At 47.1% G+C, this 19,208-nt stretch overlaps 1 protein-coding gene across 1 annotated transcript in view; it reads right to left on the bottom strand.

Moving 5' to 3' along the window:
• The window catches only part of LOC122390618, a 32,801-nt gene extending 19,861 nt beyond the window's left edge, over window positions 1-12,940 (bottom strand). The window contains exon 1 of the mRNA XM_043383764.1: window positions 12,869-12,940. Coding sequence (XP_043239699.1) covers window positions 12,869-12,886 — 18 coding nt within the window. The 5' untranslated portion in view covers window positions 12,887-12,940. The remainder of the gene's footprint in view (window positions 1-12,868) is intronic.
• Between the last annotated feature and the right edge of the window lie 6,268 nt (window positions 12,941-19,208).

Here is a 19,208-nt window from a genome sequence, read left to right as displayed (position 1 = left end):
TTTGACTTTTCGCCATTTGACTTTTTGCTTTTGACTTTTTGCGTTTTTGACTTTTCGCCATTTTGACTTTTTGCCATTTGACTTTTTGCATTTTTGACTTTTGGACGTTTTGACTTTTTGCCATTTGACTTTTTGTCTTTTGACTTTTATCCGTTTTGACTTTTAGCCATTTGACTTTTTTCCATTTGACTTTTATCCATTTTGACTTTTTGCATTTGACTTTTTGTCTTTTGACATTTTGTCTTTTGACTTTTTGTCCTGGAATCTTTCCTGAAGAGGTAAAAGGGGGCATCTTACCCCACAGGGTGGGAAAGACGCCCCCTGGCGTTGGGGAAGATGCCCCCTGCACTATAAATGACATAAATGGGCACGTGAATCGCCTGAACGAATCAGTAGTCCCTTCAAGCCTGCAGTAGACACCAAACGTCATCGTAAGGGCCCTCAAAAGTAGTCGTAAGGGGCTTCAGAGGTCATCGTTAGGGCCATCATAGTCCAGCGCGGCCAAACAAGCCTCCGTGGTGGCGTTCGGAGACCACTGTGGGGCCCTTATAGGTCTTCATGATGCTTGAGGGCCCTCGAGCCCATCGTGGGGACCTCAGATGCCAGCGCGGCCCGTGGAGCCAACGTGGGAGCCCTCAAAGGATGTCGTGAGGGGCCCTGGAGCCAATAATGGGGCCCACAGAGGCCGTCGTGAGGGCTATCAGAGTCAGTTGCCACCCAAAAAGTCGCTGTGTGGGCTGAGAGACCGGCATGGGGAGCACCCGACCGTACTGGACTCTCAATAGTCCCAGATCGGCCTTTGTCTCTCATCACAAGTATGTAATAAATGATTTGACGGGCTGCTTGAAGGACAGCCTACGGATTTAGGGGGGCGTCTTTCCCCACCAGGACAGGGGGCATCTTACCCCAAGGTACCGAAGTAACATTAAATCAGTACAATTTGTTAGCCATAAAACTACACCCTGAAACAAACTGTTTGGGACACAGTACACGCATGTTAACCCTCGCCCCGTTGGGGGGGCCATTTTGGCCCCCCCCTGTGTTTTTTCCTGAATAGCAAGAAAACGGCGGCGCGCAGCGCCGCACACCAAATTTCAAGTCTTAGGTCACCTTAGGTCAGGAGTTATTGAGGTCAAACTGAGGTCATGTTCGAGCAAAAATGAGCAAAAAACATGCAATCTTTAAACGCTCACCAAATCTACAGTTATCAAGCAATTTCAAAGTTCTTTATATGGTCTAGTAGACAAAAAGCGGCGCTACAAAACTGCTATCTCGGATTTTCGAAATTTTTGGTTTTTGACCCAAAAATTTCAAAAAATAGATTTTTTTAGAAAAACTAAAAAAAATCCAAAATTTTTCCGAATTTCGAAAAAACCGGAATATATGTGATAGTCCCTGCGCTCTTCTATATACATACCAAATTTCAGATCGATATCTTGTTTTTGGGCCAAGTTATAGCGAAAAAACTGTTCAAAAATGATGACGTCAAATTTTTGAACTCAATTTTTAGCGATTCTAGACCTCGTACGGCAAAACAAAGACCACCATTGAACTCCCCGTGACGAGCTGCGTCGATTCGATACCCATTTTATGCAAAAATATCAACTTTGAAATTTGACCTAATTTGACCTGACCTTGACCTGACCTTGACCAAAACGTTACCTAAGCTGGCCCCAAAGGCTGCCTGACCCACATAATCGCATTTGTCATGTAAAATGGACCATAAAACACGTATCACACGACACTTTCATATTGTGACCCCCCAGTGACCTGACCTCTGTGACCTGACCTGGTATCAGTGACCTCAACTAGCATAATATGTGTTTAAGAACATTTCCCCAACGATGATTTTCAATGAAATGCATTTTACTCGATTTTACAACGCATTTCTTGAAATGCCTGTAAACGGTGAAAATTGGACCTTTGACCTGACCTGTGACGTCATCGGTTTGACCTAGGTCAATAAAATTAGGTCACAAGGTAGTTCCCTGATAGGGCTATCCAACACCGTTTGCGGCTTGTCGCTAGGTTGCGTGGTTCTCGAGATCTTAGGGGGGGGGGGGGGGGCCAAAATGGCCCCCCCCCCCCCCAACGGGGCGCGTTGCTCGGCAGAGCCCAACGGGGCGCGGGTTAATGTATCACGACTATAGCAAGGAACGCAAATATTATCTACCTTCTTTGATATTTACAATGTTTTGACACCAAAATATTTTTTGAAAACAGCAAATAAAAAACATGCAATCACCAGCCAGCCGTTGCCCAACTGAGCTTCGCAAATTTGTGTGCAGTTAACAAGGCAGGCTTCCGCTTTACGCAAAGAACATTAATTTCCAGGTTCGATTCTTTGTTTCGCCGCTAGAGGGGGTGGGGCGTCTTTCCCTCCCTGGGCATCTTACCCCACTCTCTCCTATTTGATAAGCAGCGCACTTGATATCCAACGGTGACCCAGAACAGCAACATTTTTTAGTTTGACCTGACCTGGAAGGTCAATGACTGACCTGAGAAGGTAAAACTGGGTATCATTGGATTCGTCTCTTCCCAAAGAATCTTTTTGGTCTTTACCGCTAAGCTCTATCTCCAACAGGAACGAAATGGCGCGGGGGGGTGGCAACCACCCCCCCCCCCATGTGCGTTCTAGGATGGGAAAATGGCATGTGCGGGCGAGGGTTAAAGCTGTGGGGGCACCACCCTTACGGCCCCAGAGTTGGGGGACTGTCCCCAATGCCCTCCCCCCGTTCCCGTGCCTATGAATTAATTAGAGAAAACAATGCGTTCAAAGAATCGTAACAGTGATGCCAGCATTGGGGGTGCCCGCCGCCCGGGCACCCCCAAAAGTATACAAATCGACACCTATGTACTTGGGTCTTACTGTTTCACCTTTCGGTTATCTAGTTGCCAGGCTGATCCCTCATAGTCGAAATGTGGGCCACTAGAGCCGAAAATTAATTTGTTTTGTGAATAAATAAGCGATTTGATTGCGAAAATCGCCTGAGTTACTACTTTTAAAAATATTTTGAAGGCAAAATACTTCACTTGTAAGGATTGTAAGGCCTTCTAAGGGTTGGTACTTTCAAATAGGTTCCACCGCGAAAGTCCCATCGTGAAAACGGTCCTTGCGATCAATATGTCAGTGATCATGACTTATCAATAAAGCGAATAGGTATCTTCGGTTTCAATATTTTTAGATCAATAGGAAATAAATTAAATGAATCAATCAAACAACGAACGAAGAAGAAAAACTACGATAGCAATAGTTGTCCGGTGTCCCAAAAATAAATAAACATACTCCGCTGATTTCGCCTGCGACTCTATTGCTGACATTTCCAGACATTTCCAGACCAACAGCCCTTCAGATCAGATAGATGCGCATACACTGCATTCTGCTAAAAAATCAACTAGGTCGTTCTAGGAGTCCCGTGACCTGTAAAACTGAGACTACTGAGCCGAGTTGTAAACCATTTGTCAGACTCGACCATCTGATTCGCCCGTCAGATCCTTTGAACTGTGATTATGTAAAACACGTGTTCGGAATCCATTCCAGATAGTACGATAACACATAAACAAACATCGCGCTCCACCCCGACCACCTGTCGGTACCTCGGCTGTCCGTCGGACCATTCCCCCCCCTCCCCCTCCCCATAGACGATATCTACCACTGCTGACAGCCGATCAAGATGACGGAGCGGCGTTTTCGCGCCATTTTTTCCCGCCGCCGACCGCCCTGACGGAGTTCCGGAGCCGGACACGCCACTCGGCGGCGCGCCGAAAAACCGCGCCACTTCTGTATACACCGCGCCAATAGCGTATACACTGTGCCACCAATACATCTACTGCGCCGGGTACCTACCCTGCGCCAGACACGCCACCCAGCGCCGCAAAACCGCGCCGCGCCGCGCCACTTCTGTAGGGGAGAGTGGGGCACATTCGTGCAAAAAAATGGATAAACCCATATATCTGTTCTTTGGTTAGTGCAATGGCAAAATTGTTGATTGTAGTATGGAAAGAAATTATTGCAGATAGTTTTCCTCTTTAAAAGTTATCCTCTAAAATTATTGCTTCCATTAGAAAAAATGACTTTTAATAACTCTGAACATTTGCACGAAACTGCCCCACCTATGGGGCACATTCGTTCAAGAGGTGGGGCACTTCCGTTCACCCTGCAAAGTTCGAGAAATTACCGGGCATTACCAGAAATTTACCAAAGGAAATTGGCAGGGGGTCATTTCACTTGATTCCTTTCGACAAGAATGCATTGCACAACATATGTAGAAAGAATGGGCTGGCCAACAAGAATGTGCCAACTGCCGGCCTCCGTGACCTCGCCAAGTTCGCGTGAATTGCTCGTCACGACGTCGCAAGCAGTCGAGACTGAGTCAGGCGAGCGTCATTAGAGAAACCTACTACAGATAAAGTCATAAATCGCAAAAACTAAAAAAATATGCACGAATGTGCCCCCAGGCAGTGCGTACACGAACCTGCCCCACAACGTTATTAGTAATATATTTCAAAATTTCTTTTTGAAAAAATGACACTTTTTCAACAAACAAGTTTGCAGCAGTTCCGTGAATAGAGTGAGCTTCTTCACCCCCAATTTTGAAAAGCTGAACCACATTTCCGAGTCAGGATCACGAAAATGGATGATATGAGAAAAGTTTGGAAAGCTCACGAATATTACAAATTTGCGTTTTTATCAAGCATGACAGCAGGTACAGTGTTGTCTTCTACGGTGAACGAAGGGCGGCAATGATAGACATTTTTCCATAATTTACCTTGAGCTCGTGCAGTCACTCGTGTTCCCATAAACTGCTGAAAACGAATGTGCCCCATGCACGAATGTGCCCCACTCTCCCCTATACACCGCGCAAATAATCTATCCGCCACGCCGCAAAACCGCGCCGCGCCACTGCTGTATACACCGCGCCAGTAACGTATACAGGTATCGTATCCACCGAGCGTTCCAGGATGTGTCCACTCCGCCACTGTCGTCTTCACCGCGCAACTCATCAACCCACCGCGCCAGTTTTGCCTTTGCTGCGCCACAAACGTGTCCTCCGCACCACTTATGTATACAATGCGCTAGTAACGCATACACTGCGCCACTAAGGTATACACCGCGCCGCCTCTACGGTCTACATCCACTGTATCTGCAATGAATCCGCCAGGCCACTACGAATCCACTAGCGTATCCACTCCACCACTAACGTATGTATCGACCGCGCCACCAGAACGTGTGCATCGCAATTGTCCCGAACGTATTCGCTGCATGCCTAGCGTGTTTTCCCAATAGCTATGTTCTAATGCCCTCGCTACTAAGTTCCTCATTTTGTTACTAAAGTTATTACCGCGTCACAAGTGTCATCAGTTCACGACTACGTGACAAGGGTCACCAGGTCATAATCAGGGTTATCGTGTCATCACTAATGAACCCGCGTCCCACTGGGGTCTGCGTGTAACGCGCCCTTTAACAAGGGGGGGGGGGGCTATTCATAGTCCCTCCTGTTAACCTTCCAGGCGGTGGGGGGGATTTTTTTTGCCCCCCCCTTTAGTTTTTTCGATATATCTCGAGAACCGCTGCGCCGATCGTCACCAAACTTTCAGTACCCTCCCGGGAGTAGCTAGCGCACATGGTGACCAAAATTGTTTCCAAAGGCTATGATAGGTTGGCCGCTAATGACGTCAGAGTGACGTCAATTCTGCCATTTTCGACCCAAACAAAAGGTTTCGCGGGAAGAGCTGTCAGGCCTACAGCTTTAGAGATACAGAAAACATGTTTCAGATATTAAAGGTAGTGTGCCACCTTTGAATGATTTCCCATTTTATTTTTCCTAGGATAAGAAGCTTCTGTTTACCTAATATCGCAAAAAATCAAAAATGGGCCTAAAATAGTGATTTTTTCGCCTAAAAGTTAATCGATTTTTCGATATGTATAACAACTGTAGTGGGCTGACGGGCAAACAGGCGTCGGCAACAATCACGAATGCGGCGCACATGTGACAATAAGCAAAGGTCATTATAGAGTTACGACGTACGGGAATGAGTTATCAGCTGTCTAATCGTAGACGACACAATGTCGAATTTAACCCTCGCATGTGTAGGGGGGGGGGGTCGGATGGACCCCCCCATGGTTTTTTGCAAATAACTCGCGTAAAAAGCGGCCGATCGCGACGAAACTTTCAGTACCCTCGCATTTATCAATTTTACACCTACCCTGAAAATTTCATGACCCTGACCCAAATGACCTTTGACCTGTGACCTCTTTTCCGAGACCATGTTTGGCCGGAATCGCGGTTTCGCGTATGTCGGCTCGCACTAGCCGCGCGTTTGCAAGCTTTTCGTGGTTTCAAACGTTCAAACATGTAATTTGATGTTACTCCCGTGGGTGTCAAGGTCACCTGAAGGTCAGGTCAGGTCATTGACCTTTGGTGACCTCGGGTGACCTCGGTTCACTTTTTCGAGTTTTACATGTTTCTAGGCTAGTTTTTGGAGCTGAATTCGAATTTAGCAACCATTTGAACATATACGAAGTAGTTTTGGTGACTTCGTAACATGTTACGAAGCTGTCAGAGGCGGTTGACACGTACTACGAATACCCGTCACGACGCCTACTGGTTGACCTGACCTGACCTGACCCGACCTGGTCAAAATGCTTCAAGACATCATCTGTGATCAAAACTAACACGATATTCGTGATCAGCACCCCGAAAAACCCCTTAGCTGCCACACTTTACGACTTTCTAACAGGTCCCGATTTTCCCGACTTTGGGTCATTGACCTGACCTGGAAGGTCAACCAATGACCTAGGACCTTAAAATTGGGTATCATCGGCTTCCTCTCGTCACGGGCAACACGCTCGTTTTTTCCGCGAAGCTCTAGCTCGATCAGGGGCCAAACGGCAGGGGGGGGGGGTCCAACCGACCCCCCCCCCCCCTACACATTAGAAGCTGGCAAACGCCGCACACATGCGAGGGTTAAACTGTAAGCCTGTATTGGTATTGCTTCTTTAATTTGGCTGTCGAACATTAATTTATGGTTTGAAATATTATTTTATGTAAAATAATTGATATGAAACAGCCGTCTCTAAAGTTATGACCCCATCTCACCACATGAAAGTGGCAGAAATGACAATGATCAGCTGACGCATTTTTCTTGGCCGAAGTCAGAGCGCGCGGCCCGACGCACCACCACCGCGCCCAAAGCCAGGGCCCCGGTAACGTGAGGTAGCCGAGTCGGGGCAGCGTGCGCTGACCCAAGCCGGGGCCGCGGCTTTGGGCGCGGTCTACCGCATCCCCGCGGGCAGCCCCGGGCTATCACATGACACCGGGAGGACGCGCGGCCCCGGCTTGGGTCAGCGCACGCTGCCCCGACTCGGCTACCTCACGTTACCGGGGCCCTGGCTTTGGGCGCGGTCTACCGCACCACCTAACAGGCGTGTTCGAAACCGCAGGAAATGATGATGAACGGGTTTATCGAAACTTGATTGGATGAGCCTATCGGTAATAGCGATTTCAGTGTGTGCATTTATTGTTCATAGTGGTGTGAAATGTGGTTGGGGTACGACCGACAACCCGTCGGGGCGAATTTCGCACTGGGGTACTCAAAATTTGAAGAATTTAAGACGTTTCCATGAGTTTTGAAGGTATGGATAAGTTCTAAAAATCCTTTTCTCCTTATCTGGGCCATTAACTCCATACGGTCCAGGAAAGCTGGCACACTACCTTTAAAAGTGTGGAATCAAGAGGGCTACAAAACTACTATTTCGATTTTTCGAATTTTTGGATTTTAAACCCCCAAAATAAAAAAATAGATTTTTTGAATATAATAGCCGAAAAATCCAAAAAGTTTTTTAATTTCTAAAAAAACGGTATATATGTGATAGTCCCTACCGCCTTCTATCTACATACCAAATTTGAAATCGATACCTTTTTTTTGGCCAAGTTATAGCGAAAAAACTGTTCAAAATTGATGACGTCAAATTTTCAAACTCAATTTTTAGCAATTCTAGACCTCGTAGCGCAAAACAAAGACCACCATTAGACTCCCAGTGACGAGCTGCATGGAATCAATACCCATTTTATGCAAAAATATCAATTTTGAAATTTGACGTTTTTTGACCTGACCTTGACCTGACCTCCACCAGAAAGTGACCTAAACCGTACCTGATGGTCTTATAAACAACACCATTGAGTTGGAAATGAAAAACTGGCCATAAAACATGCATCGCACAACCTTAGTAAAGTTGGGTTCATGTGGTGACCCTTGGTGACCTTTGGTGACCTGACCTGTGACCTGACCTGGTATGACCAGTAACCTCTAATAGCAACATATGTAGTAGACAACTGACGCTCTATCGCTGATTTTCGACAAAATGCGTTTTACTCGGTGTTACAGCGCTTTCCCTAGAAGCCCCTAGAAGTGAAACATTTTATCTTTGACCTGACCTGTGACGTCATCGGTGACCCCGAGGTCAATAAAATTTGGTTTCCTTCAACAAATTTGACAGGGCTATCGAGCGCCGTTTGAATTTTCCGGACCCGTCCAGTAGTTTCGGAGATACGGGGGGCAAAAAATGCCCCCCCCCCCCCCCACCGCGCGGAAGGTGGCCAGTAGAGGTCTGCACCGGCCGGCTGCAGCCGCGGCTGGCTGCAGCCCCACGGCTGTGGGCCGGGGCGGCTGCAAATATCTCCAAGAACACGGCTACGGCTGTGGCCACGGCTGTGAGATTTCAAGCTCAATCTTAAGTACTCCAATATAAAATTTTAAATCCTTAATCTCACATTCTGATAAGCAGTCTAGCCTGTAAAAATCATGCAAAGAATGCCCAGCAACATTGAAAGTGGTGAGGCCTTTGAAAACCTGTAATGGTTTTACCATTTGTTGTAGGGGAGTTTGCACTCTGGTACAGAATACTAATTATAGGTACCAATTGTTCCTTCATCATCAAGAGCTTGACAGTTTCAGAAAATGCAGCATGTTGCATTGTCACATCCCTCTCAAATCAATCTCACCTGGTCATTAGGAGAGCACCTTACAGCTATTGAAGACGAGCGTTCAATAATTCTTTCAGGTGATAGAAAAAGAAATCACGCCTAGGTAAAGGCAGGTAAAGGCTTCATAAAATATTATCTAAAATAACTCTTAGATGTATTTCTGGATTTTCGGCAAGTCCAATTGCATAATATAAAACTGGCGCTTTATGTTCTAACTGGTGTGTGAGTGACCGCTAACAGAAAATGCTGATCAACGAAGCCAATTGAATTAGATTATAAGTGAACATGAACCTTACTTACGGTTAATTCACATGATGGTGAAAACCCTGAACACGTAATTCACATGACGGTGAAAACCCTGAACACAATATTTCTTACGCGAGCTGTTGATTTTACTAAAAAATGACGTCTTCTTCTGAAAATGTAAAAATTTGATACTTACTCTTTATTTGAGAGCAAGTTTTTGACTGTATAGCATTATTATTTATTAAATATAATTTTTATGGCTGTTTATAGTGACACAAAATAATTTATTGCCACTTCTTTGCTATTGACGTCATTAAAAACTCAAGTAAAATTTTTGATTAAAAGAGGTAATTATGGCTCGCACGTCCTTGGGGATTTGAGCGAAGATCATTATTTGGAAAAATCAAAATAGAAGAATGTTTCTCTTTCTTGGATGCTCACTAGTGTTTTGATGCCTTGCATATCAAATTAGTTTGAGACTTGCCCAGAAGGCTGCTTCAAGTCTGGCATATCACACCCCAGAAAATATGCAAGGTAAGAAAGAAGCAAGAGTTTTGACTAGACAATCACTGTTTGACAGTCCATCAACTTGAGTTTCATTTTCCATGCCTAACATTGATAATGAAAAGCAGCAGGGTCTGTTGTTCTGTCCCACAACCATGCTTCAGGATTTGGCATTAGATGTCTACACTGCTAGTGCTTCTATTCTGGTTCATTGTTTATGTTTTCTGTTGATGTAGGTACCTAGGTACCTACCCATCTTTCTTAACCCCTTGCAAGGGCTTGTGTAGGCATGCGTTGCACATCAGGCTTCAGGCCTTCGGCCTAAAGCCAGATACACAACCACTTAACCTATGATGCTTCATGAGCTTGAGAATCTATAGCCCATTGCAATGTGCTTTTGGCTATATGTTTCAACTAAAAACAACTTATTATATACTATTTGGTTACATTTCATTGAAAGTATCCACGGCCGGCTGACGGCTGGCTGCCCACAGTTTGCCACGGCTGTGGGCGGCTGTGGCTGTGGAGCCACGGCTGCGGGGCGGCTAGGCTGTGGAAAATTGCAGCCGTGCAGAACTCTAGTGGCCAGGAGGCCCACCTTAAATCCAAAATTACTAGGCCGGATATCAAAATTCAAACGGCGAGATCCGTGTATACGCATAGGAACAGTCCAAATATTTTAGAATCACAATGATTTGGACCACCCGTGATGACCAAGGTGTCATTTTTTGCTGATTAGCCTCCAGGCTCCAGAAAGGTCATCCGAGGTCAGTTGAGGCTACAAACATATTTTTGCCAATAACTCGCGATTGGAAAAAGATAGAACGCTGGGGATGGTCTCATTGTGTTTGTCTTTTTGAGACGCATCGACTGGTCAAGTCAGGTCATTGACCTTTGGTGACCTCGATTCACTTTTTCGAGTTTCACATGTTTCTAGGCTAGTTTTTATAGCTAAATTCGAATTTAGCAGCCATTTGAACATTTGCGAGGTAGTTTTGGTGCCTTCGTACAATGTTACGAATCTGTCAGAGGCGGTTGACACGTACTACGAATACCCGTCACGACCCCTACTGGTTGACCTGACCTGACCTGACCCGACCTGGTTTAAATACTTAAAGACTCATCTGTGATCAAAACTAACACGATATTCGTGATCAGCACCCCGAAAACCCTCATAACAGTCACACTTCACGCCTTTCTAACAAGTCCCGATTTTCCCGACTTTTGGGTCATTGATCTGACCTGAAAGGTCAACCAATGACGTGGTATCCTAAAATTGGGGGCGTCGGCTTCCTCTCATGACGGGCAACGCGCTCGTTTTTTCCGCAAAGATCTAGCTCGATCAGGGGTCAAACGCGGGGGGGGGGTCACCTACCCCACCCCCTTGTGCCCTCGAAGGACACAAAATGACCTGTGCCGGCGAGGGTTAACCCCAGCTCAAGTGGCTATCAGCTGATTGCCAGGTTTTGACTGCTACACTAAAATACTCACACAAAAAAAGAACACTAAACGCCGCCGCCGTGAACATGCATGCAACATGGTGTTAATCGGATCATCTGGCCCGTGAACACGTGAGAACGCCTGCAGTACACCTCCGGCGGCGACTGATGTACGGCCGTGGTGGCCCGGCAGGGAGGATCCCAGGCCGGATCAGACCGGGCGGGAGCACGCGACACAGCTGGACACGACAAACACGCCCAACATGGAGAGGTGACGCAGATTAGCCGAACATTGCCACTTTTCGCAGGAATCCTAGCGTGGGAAATTGAAGTTGTTGAGTTCGCTTTGGTATTCGCTTTGGTATTCATTTCATGTTTAATTTGTAAGGCTCTGTAAGAAAAAAATGGGCGGGCTTTCGTATGTACTTCTGCTTCAGTTGACATGGCAAGAGCTGATTGTTATCAGTCCCTTATTCTTCAAGTAGCAAGAAAGCTGAATGAAAAATACCGGTGTAATATGATGCAATGAAAAGCCGCCGAAGTACTCCAGACAAACTTACTATCGGGATAACGAGCTATGCTCAAGCCGAAGAGTAAGTTCGGAGTACGCAGCAATGGCACTGCATTTTTAGACAATGGTTCCAATTAGATAACAGCGGATAGTGCTGAAAACACCCATTGTATTCACTTTCTCGCCCCAGCTCACAATACACATTCCTGAACATTACTGCTGTTCTGGAACCCAGCGCGCCCATCACTCGAGCACATTTCTCTGTAATTTTCCCTAGCCAGAAACTAGCCCAGGTGGTTGCAGGTGATATCACGTGAAATAATGACCAGACACACCACCGTCCTCTGAACCACGTGTAACACGGGCCTAAAATACGGTGTAGCACGCCTTTTGTGTGTTTTACACGTGTCATTTACCCCGTTGTAGCTTAGGACACCCCAGTGACCGCCAGCAATAACCTTTGGCTGTGTAATAGTGAGGAAAATTGGTGTAGGTGTGGCGACACTTTTCTCGGGGCGAACGCTTTATAACTGACGCATCAGTAATGTATGAGGAAGAAGCAGCAATACCGTAAAAATGTCACAGAAGCTATGCTTGATTACTTCATGATTCAGGGCCATTGTTAAAAAACATGGATTGTCGCTGTCGTAAGCTTGGTAAGCAGTACCCATGGTTATCGGTATGCGGTGGCTTCCCATAGCAGTCCGGTACCCCGTGGGTATCGCAGAATGCAGAAAGGCAATTTGAAATATTTTATAAATCGACTTACATGAGAACGCAAAATTCGTGTTGTGTTATATACAGGAGTCCATTTTTCTTACACGTGCAGGGCTTATTTCCCTGATGTGCGTCAATACGAGTTTTGTACATTTGAACATCTTTTTTTTACTCATGTCACTTGAACTCAAGCACACCCTAGTCTATGATCCATATACCGGATCATGTATTTACTTGGTATATTTAAGCAATGTGCTAGATATCACAATAGAAAAAGGTAACTGAATACTTCGTTATGTATATGTTGGGAAGTATTTTCCATTTTCATTAATTTTACCTTAATTAAGTACAAACTTTATAACTATCACAGAAACGTAACAGCGAAGCTTCAAAAGGATTCGTGCGCTGCTGTTTCCGTGTAGCGTTCCGGCTCCATCGGCCCCAGGTGTGCGCCGGTGACCTACCTCTGTGCGGTGGTGCATGGCTCCGGTCCCAGCTGCCCACAGGTCACACCCGTTCCCCCCTCCGCCTCTGCTGCCACTGAGTGCCGCAGCCCCGACCCGTGGGAACCGCACCGGGCTCCCGCGACACAACGACCAATCAGCGCACAGCTGCCGGCCAGGCCGCGCCTGATTGGCCAACGCGCCGGCCGCTGACTCCGCTGCTTTCGGAAACCGCTCGGCATCGGTGGCGGTTGAAAATATAGGTCGGCGTAGTTTTCTAAGAGCTTAGTCAGTTCCAGCTAAAATACAAATAAAAACGTACCATAATACTTTGTTAAAAAAAAACTTGAGGCTGTTTCTGGTCATTGATCAGTGTGGTCAGTAACCAGAGGTCACTAGACATGGTCTGTGACCTGTGGTCAGTTATCAGTATCACTACTATGGTCATTGATCAGTGTGGTCAGTAACCAGAGGTCACTAGACATGGTCTGTGATCTGTAGTCAGTTATCAGTATCACTACTATGGTCATTGATCAGTGTGGTCAGTAACCAGAGGTCACTAGACATGGTCTGTGATCTGTAGTCAGTTATCAGTATCACTACTATGGTCATTGATCAGTGTGGTCAGTAACCAGAGGTCACTAGACATGGTCTGTGATCTGTAGTCAGTTATCAGTATCACTACTATGGTCATTGATCAGTGTGGTCAGTAACCAGAGGTCACTAGACATGGTCTGTGATCTGTAGTCAGTTATCAGTATCACTACTATGGTCATTGATCAGTGTGGTCAGTAACCAGAGGTCACTAGACATGGTCTGTGATCTGTAGTCAGTTATCAGTATCACTACTATGGTCATTGATCAGTGTGGTCAGTAACCAGAGGTCACTAGACATGGTATGTGACCTGTGGTCAGTTATCAGTATCACTACTATGGTCATTGATCAGTGTGGTCAGTAACCAGAGGTCACTAGACACCAGGGACGTAGCCAAGGGGGGGGGGGCGGAGGGGGCGCCCGCCCCTCCCTTGAGGTTTCCAGGAGGCCCCCCGAAAGGATTCAGGCCAACGTGGGCCGAAGTCCCACGTTGGCCTGAATCCTTTCGGCCTGAATCCAACGTGGGCCGAAGGCCCACGTTGGCCAAAATCACGTCGGAGGCGAACGAAATTCACGCGGGAATCTAAAAAATGACGTCAGAACAATCAGGGCCCTCTGACCTGCCTGACAAGTGACAGCTAGGGCCCTTCTCATCTCCTGTGAATAACCACTAGTGTCTGTGTCTGACCGCTAGGGCCCCTCTGACTCCTCAGTAGAGAGGAGGCCCTCTGTGGGTAGAAGGCCCTGTGTAGAGAGGAGGCCCCTTAGAGAGGAGACCCCCTGTAGAGAGGAGGCCCTCTGCAAAAAGGAGGCCCTCTGTAAAAAAGAGGCCCTCTGTAAAAAAAGAGGCACTCTGTAAAAAGGATGCCCTCTGTAGAGAGCAGGCCCTCTGTAAAGAGGAAACCGTCTGAAATCAGAAGGCCCTTTGAAGAGAGGAGGCCCTCTGTAGAGAGGACATCGTCTGAAGAGAGGAGGCCCTCTGTAGAGGAGGACTCCCTCAGTAGAATGGAGGTCCTCTGTAGGTAGGAGGCCCTCAGTAGAGTGAAGGCCCTCTGAAGAGAGGAGGCCCTTTGCAGAGATGAGGTCCTCTGTATAGAGGAGGTTCTGTGTAGAGACGAGACTCTGAAGAGAGGAGGCCCTACATAGATAGGAAGCCCTCTGTAGAGAGGAGGTCCCTGTAGAGACTAGAGAGGAGGCCCTCTGTAGAGATGATGCCCTCGGTAAAGGAGGCCCTCTGGAGAGAAAGACGCCCTCAGCAGAGAGGAGGCCCTCTGTAGATAAGAGGCAATCTGTAGAGAGGAAGCCCTCTGTAGATAAGAGGCCCTCTGTGAGCAGGAGGCCCCCCGGTAGTCAAAGACAGCGTCGTATATTAAGTACATAGAGTGGAGGCCCACTGTAAGCAAATTACCTTCTGGCTTCTGTTCCCTGCTACCCTCTATAGAGAGTTCTCAGTTCTCACTATAGTGAGAACTGAGAACTCAGGAAACTGTACAGAATAGACTCCCAACTGCGTCGCCGCCCACTGTAGGAAGGGACAGGGGAGGAGGTCCTCTGTAAACAGAAGACCCTATCCTATGTAGACAAATTCTTTGTATAAATGCGCTCAGAGAAATCATGCCGGGTGCAGTCAACGGTTTTGCCGTCAACGGTTTTACCTGCAGTGGCCGCAAAAACTGCCAAAATAGCCGATATTTTCGGAAACCAGTTTTCGGCAATAACTTTCGTCTCAAAATTTGCACGAACTTCCCTTTACCAGCATCGTGTTCCTCTCGTCAAGACGTGTGGAATGAACTATCAATTGACCTTGAAAGGTCACTTGAAAATTTGGCCTCAGGTCAAGGTCATGACCTGACCGATAAGGGCTAAGTTCCATATCAGTCCATCCGCATCGTCCAGCCAAACACAACTAAGGTGTATTCATCGCTCTAGCATGCCTCTATCAAAAGTTATTCGCGAAAAAGTCAGATACCATTGGTGACCTGAGATGACCTCAGGGTTTAAAAGGGGGTCACGGGTGCCATTTTCATGTTCAGTGTGTCAAAGATACTAGTAATTCAGTGTTTTAGAGTGTTTATAATGACTTCCTTCTAAAAAGGCGACTTTCAATTTATGGTCGCAAAATTGACCTGACCTTATGTCATCGATTTCAAAATTCCAAAACATACATTTTTTTTTGCATTTTGTCGCTCTTGTACATTTGCATCTCTGAAAGTTTCAAAGCGTTTGGTCACTCCGTGTAGCTTTGGCAGACATTGAAACTTTTTATGTAGTGAGGTCATTTGACCTGTCCTGGTGACCTGACTTTAAGTGACCAGGGTCTGAAATTTTCACAACATGTGTAGAAATGATGTAGGATAAAGTGTGCCGCGCCGCCGTTTTTGAGATATTCACGGTAAACTGCAGGGGGTGTTTAACACCCCCCCCCCCCAACCGGCAGGGCGCGGGTTAATGCATGAACACAGCAGCCCATTTCTGTAATAGTTATATAGGTACCTATTTATCAGACCGTGGTGATATTCCCATAGCCATGCTTCGCACAACTCATAATAATTTATTTGACCGGGAAATTGATATATACCTATCCATCGATTGTTTGTTTCATCTACGGCGTAAATGAAGGAAACCACCTAAACCTAGGAAAATTCACGAAACCATGTTTTACTTGCAGCAAGTAAACGTGGCATTATTCACACAGAAAAAAAATGATAACCGTATAGTTTCAATCTTGCAGACGTCAGTCAGGTCAGAATCGTGACAAGCCTATTGGAAAATATAATGAACTGTGTCCTGCTTCGAGAAAACGAGTCAAAACCACCCAATTCTTTCTGAATTACGTCAGATTATCTGATCTGTAAGCACCCAGGTGGCATTTACTGACAGGGGCACCGGGAAGGATCATCTGAGGTGAGGTGAGGTCATCAACAGTTTTTAGCCAATCACGACATGATGGGGCTAAGTAGTTGTTAGTGTACCAAACCGTTCGCCTGGTCATGACGCGCCGATTGGTACCCAGCGTGACCTTCCTAGGTCAGATTTTGAAGTTGACCTATCTATGTAGGTCGTTATAAACCATGTTATTTGTTACGACCTCTGGCGACCTCAATATTGACCTGACTCAAAAAAGTTGTTTACAAAAGTTGTAAGTCGTTCAACGAACTATCAAACGCCGTTGCCGTTTGTCGCTACGATTCGTGCTTTCGAGTTCTGACGGGGGCCAAAAAGGCCCCCGCCCGATTCAGAGTCTTTCAGAGCCCGCCCGGAATACGGTTAAGCGCTTGAACGATATATGTAATATGATAATACAATAAGAGTTACTCTGACCGTCATCCAGTATCCACCCATTCCTCGCAGATCCCCCCCCCCCCCTCCTGCTGCGGTCCGGCCGCCGCCGGCGCCCGAGTTTTTTTTTGCCAGTTACCATGCCACTCGGAGACTTGTGATATGCGTATGTTTCTTACCGCGACAGCGGTAAGAAATAAGAATAAAGAAACATACCATGGCGCTGGCCATATCAAAGCTGAACAAAAGTCTGCGTTATGTTGTATTGTATATGTAATTATGTAGGCATGAGACCCCCTGTAGAAAGGAGGCCCCTTTAGGGAGGAGGCCCTCTGTAGAAAGGAGGCCCCCGGGATTCCTCCGCCCCTCCCTTGGCCAAATCCTAGCTACGTGCCTGCTAGACACATGGTCTGTGGTCACTGTTCAGTGTTGTTTAGCGAAAGGTGAACATAAACACTGCTCGTCCGGTAGCCTTTTGTCAGCGCCAGCGTCTCATAATCTGATCTTATCGCGATCTGATCATTTGCGCGGATGATATTTCGTCAAGGGCCGTGTGAGCGATCTTTGGTTGTTGAGCGTGTAATTGATCTTTGCGTGGTGCACTCAAATGTCTTTTATTGGATAAACTGAATGCAAGTGATCATTGGTCGGAAAACAATCTTTGGTCAGTGAACGATTTTTCAATTGAGCCCATTCATTTACGGACATACCATAGGCATATGATGCATCTAAGCACAGTTCACAATTATTCCTCTGCGTTCCATCGCTGGCACGCCTCCGGTGAACCATTTTTGGACGGCATGTGTTTGAACGATCTTTGATTTGAGGCCGTGTGAACGATCTTTGTTAGCTGGTCGTGTGTGTGATCTGTACCACCCGTATAATACGATCTGTTGGCCGGCCACAGCCCCAATCCCCCGCTCCGCCCAGCTGGGTACCTAGCGGCGCGCGTGCACCCGCCTCCTCTCGCCCGGAGCCCGTTTTGGCGGTGGCATGTGCTGCATCTGGTCTGTGTTCCTCCGCTCCGTGCGGCCACCTAGCAGCACGGCGATATGAGGCGGAGACCGAGCAGCTTATACCTATCCGTGACTCAGAGTCAGTCAGACCACCGCGCCGGGCTACAAATGACACATTAGTTATACATGCCAACACGGTACAGGGCCGACGATCAATCAATGTTCGATTCATTGTAAGTAAACCGATGTCAGTGGTGAAAGTTGCATACAAAGTCTGATTCGTTTGCTTGTCAATTGTTATTTAATAATGATAGCAATTTTGTAAACGTTACTAGATATGCAAAATAATCAGAGTTGTTGGGCAGCTTATAGACCACTGCTATCGGCATGGATTTAAATTCAAATCGCCGACACAAAAAGGACAATGTGCGTGGTTCGACAATGTGTTTTGCAGTTTCAGCGTGCCGATATAAGACTGAGACAGCATGTCCCACTATTTTGTATGTATCACACAAAACAAGGAGGCATAAAACGGAACGCCCAATTCCGGAAAATATGACATAACACCACCTCACCTCAATGGTGGTCACCCCATATGCGAGGTGTGAAAACCCCGCCGCCGGTGGGACGGATTTGCCTATCGTCCGGCCCGTCTGATTTTCCCACGAGCTGCCCGGGCGCCGCCCTGTTTCCGTCCGGTCGATCTGATGATGATGATGAGTTGGTGTTTTAGGGCGCACCAGCAGTGAGGCTATATGGCGCCCACGTCTGGTGGATCTGATCTCAGCACACCTGGGCCCAGTTTCACCAAGTGCGGTAAACTCAATTTGGGGTAAAATACTAAACTACCCCACTCCGTAACTACAAAAATACTGTCCCAAAATTAAGTTTACATAACTTGGTGAGATTTGGCCAAGTGCCCAACCTCACCAAGCTAGTTTAACTAATTTCGGGGTAGTATTTTTGTAGTTACGGAGTGGGGTAGTTTGGTATTTTACCCCAAATTGAGTTTACCGCACTTGGTGAGATTGGGCCCTGGTGGCGGAGGAGACGTGTCCAGTCCAGCCGCAGACGCGATAGTCCAGTGGCTATCGCGTCTGCGGTTCTACATGCCCGGCGCACCTCGCTAGCTGTAATGGAGGGCTGCGGAGTCGGAGTCGGAGTCGGTCGGAGTCGACAGTTGTGACCAGAGTTGGAGTCGGAGTTGGAGTCGATTTTAGAAACCCGAGCCGGAGTCGGAGTCGGAGTGACCGAAAATCCATCGACTCCGCAGCCCTGCTAGGTCTGCGGAGTCGGAGTCGGGAGTTGGAGTCGGTCGGGGTCGACAATTCTGCCGGGAGTCGGAGTCGGAGTCGGAGCTGGTTTTTGAAAGCCAGAGTCGGAGTCGGAGTCGGAGTCGCCGAAAATCCATCGACTCCGCAGCTGGCTAGCTGTAATGGATCCCGCGCTGGTGGGGCGCCGATAAAAAACACGGCACACAAAACGAAGCCCTGTGAAACGCCCGATAACGGTAAGGCGGCAGGAAACGGTG

This window comes from Amphibalanus amphitrite, unplaced genomic scaffold (genome assembly GCF_019059575.1).
Source record: "Amphibalanus amphitrite isolate SeventyFive unplaced genomic scaffold, NRLGWU_Aamphi_draft 000403F_arrow, whole genome shotgun sequence".
Lineage (NCBI taxonomy): Eukaryota > Metazoa > Arthropoda > Thecostraca > Balanomorpha > Balanidae > Amphibalanus > Amphibalanus amphitrite.
The sequence above is the reverse complement of the archived record's forward strand: the minus strand, read 5'-3'. Positions and strand labels throughout refer to the sequence as shown.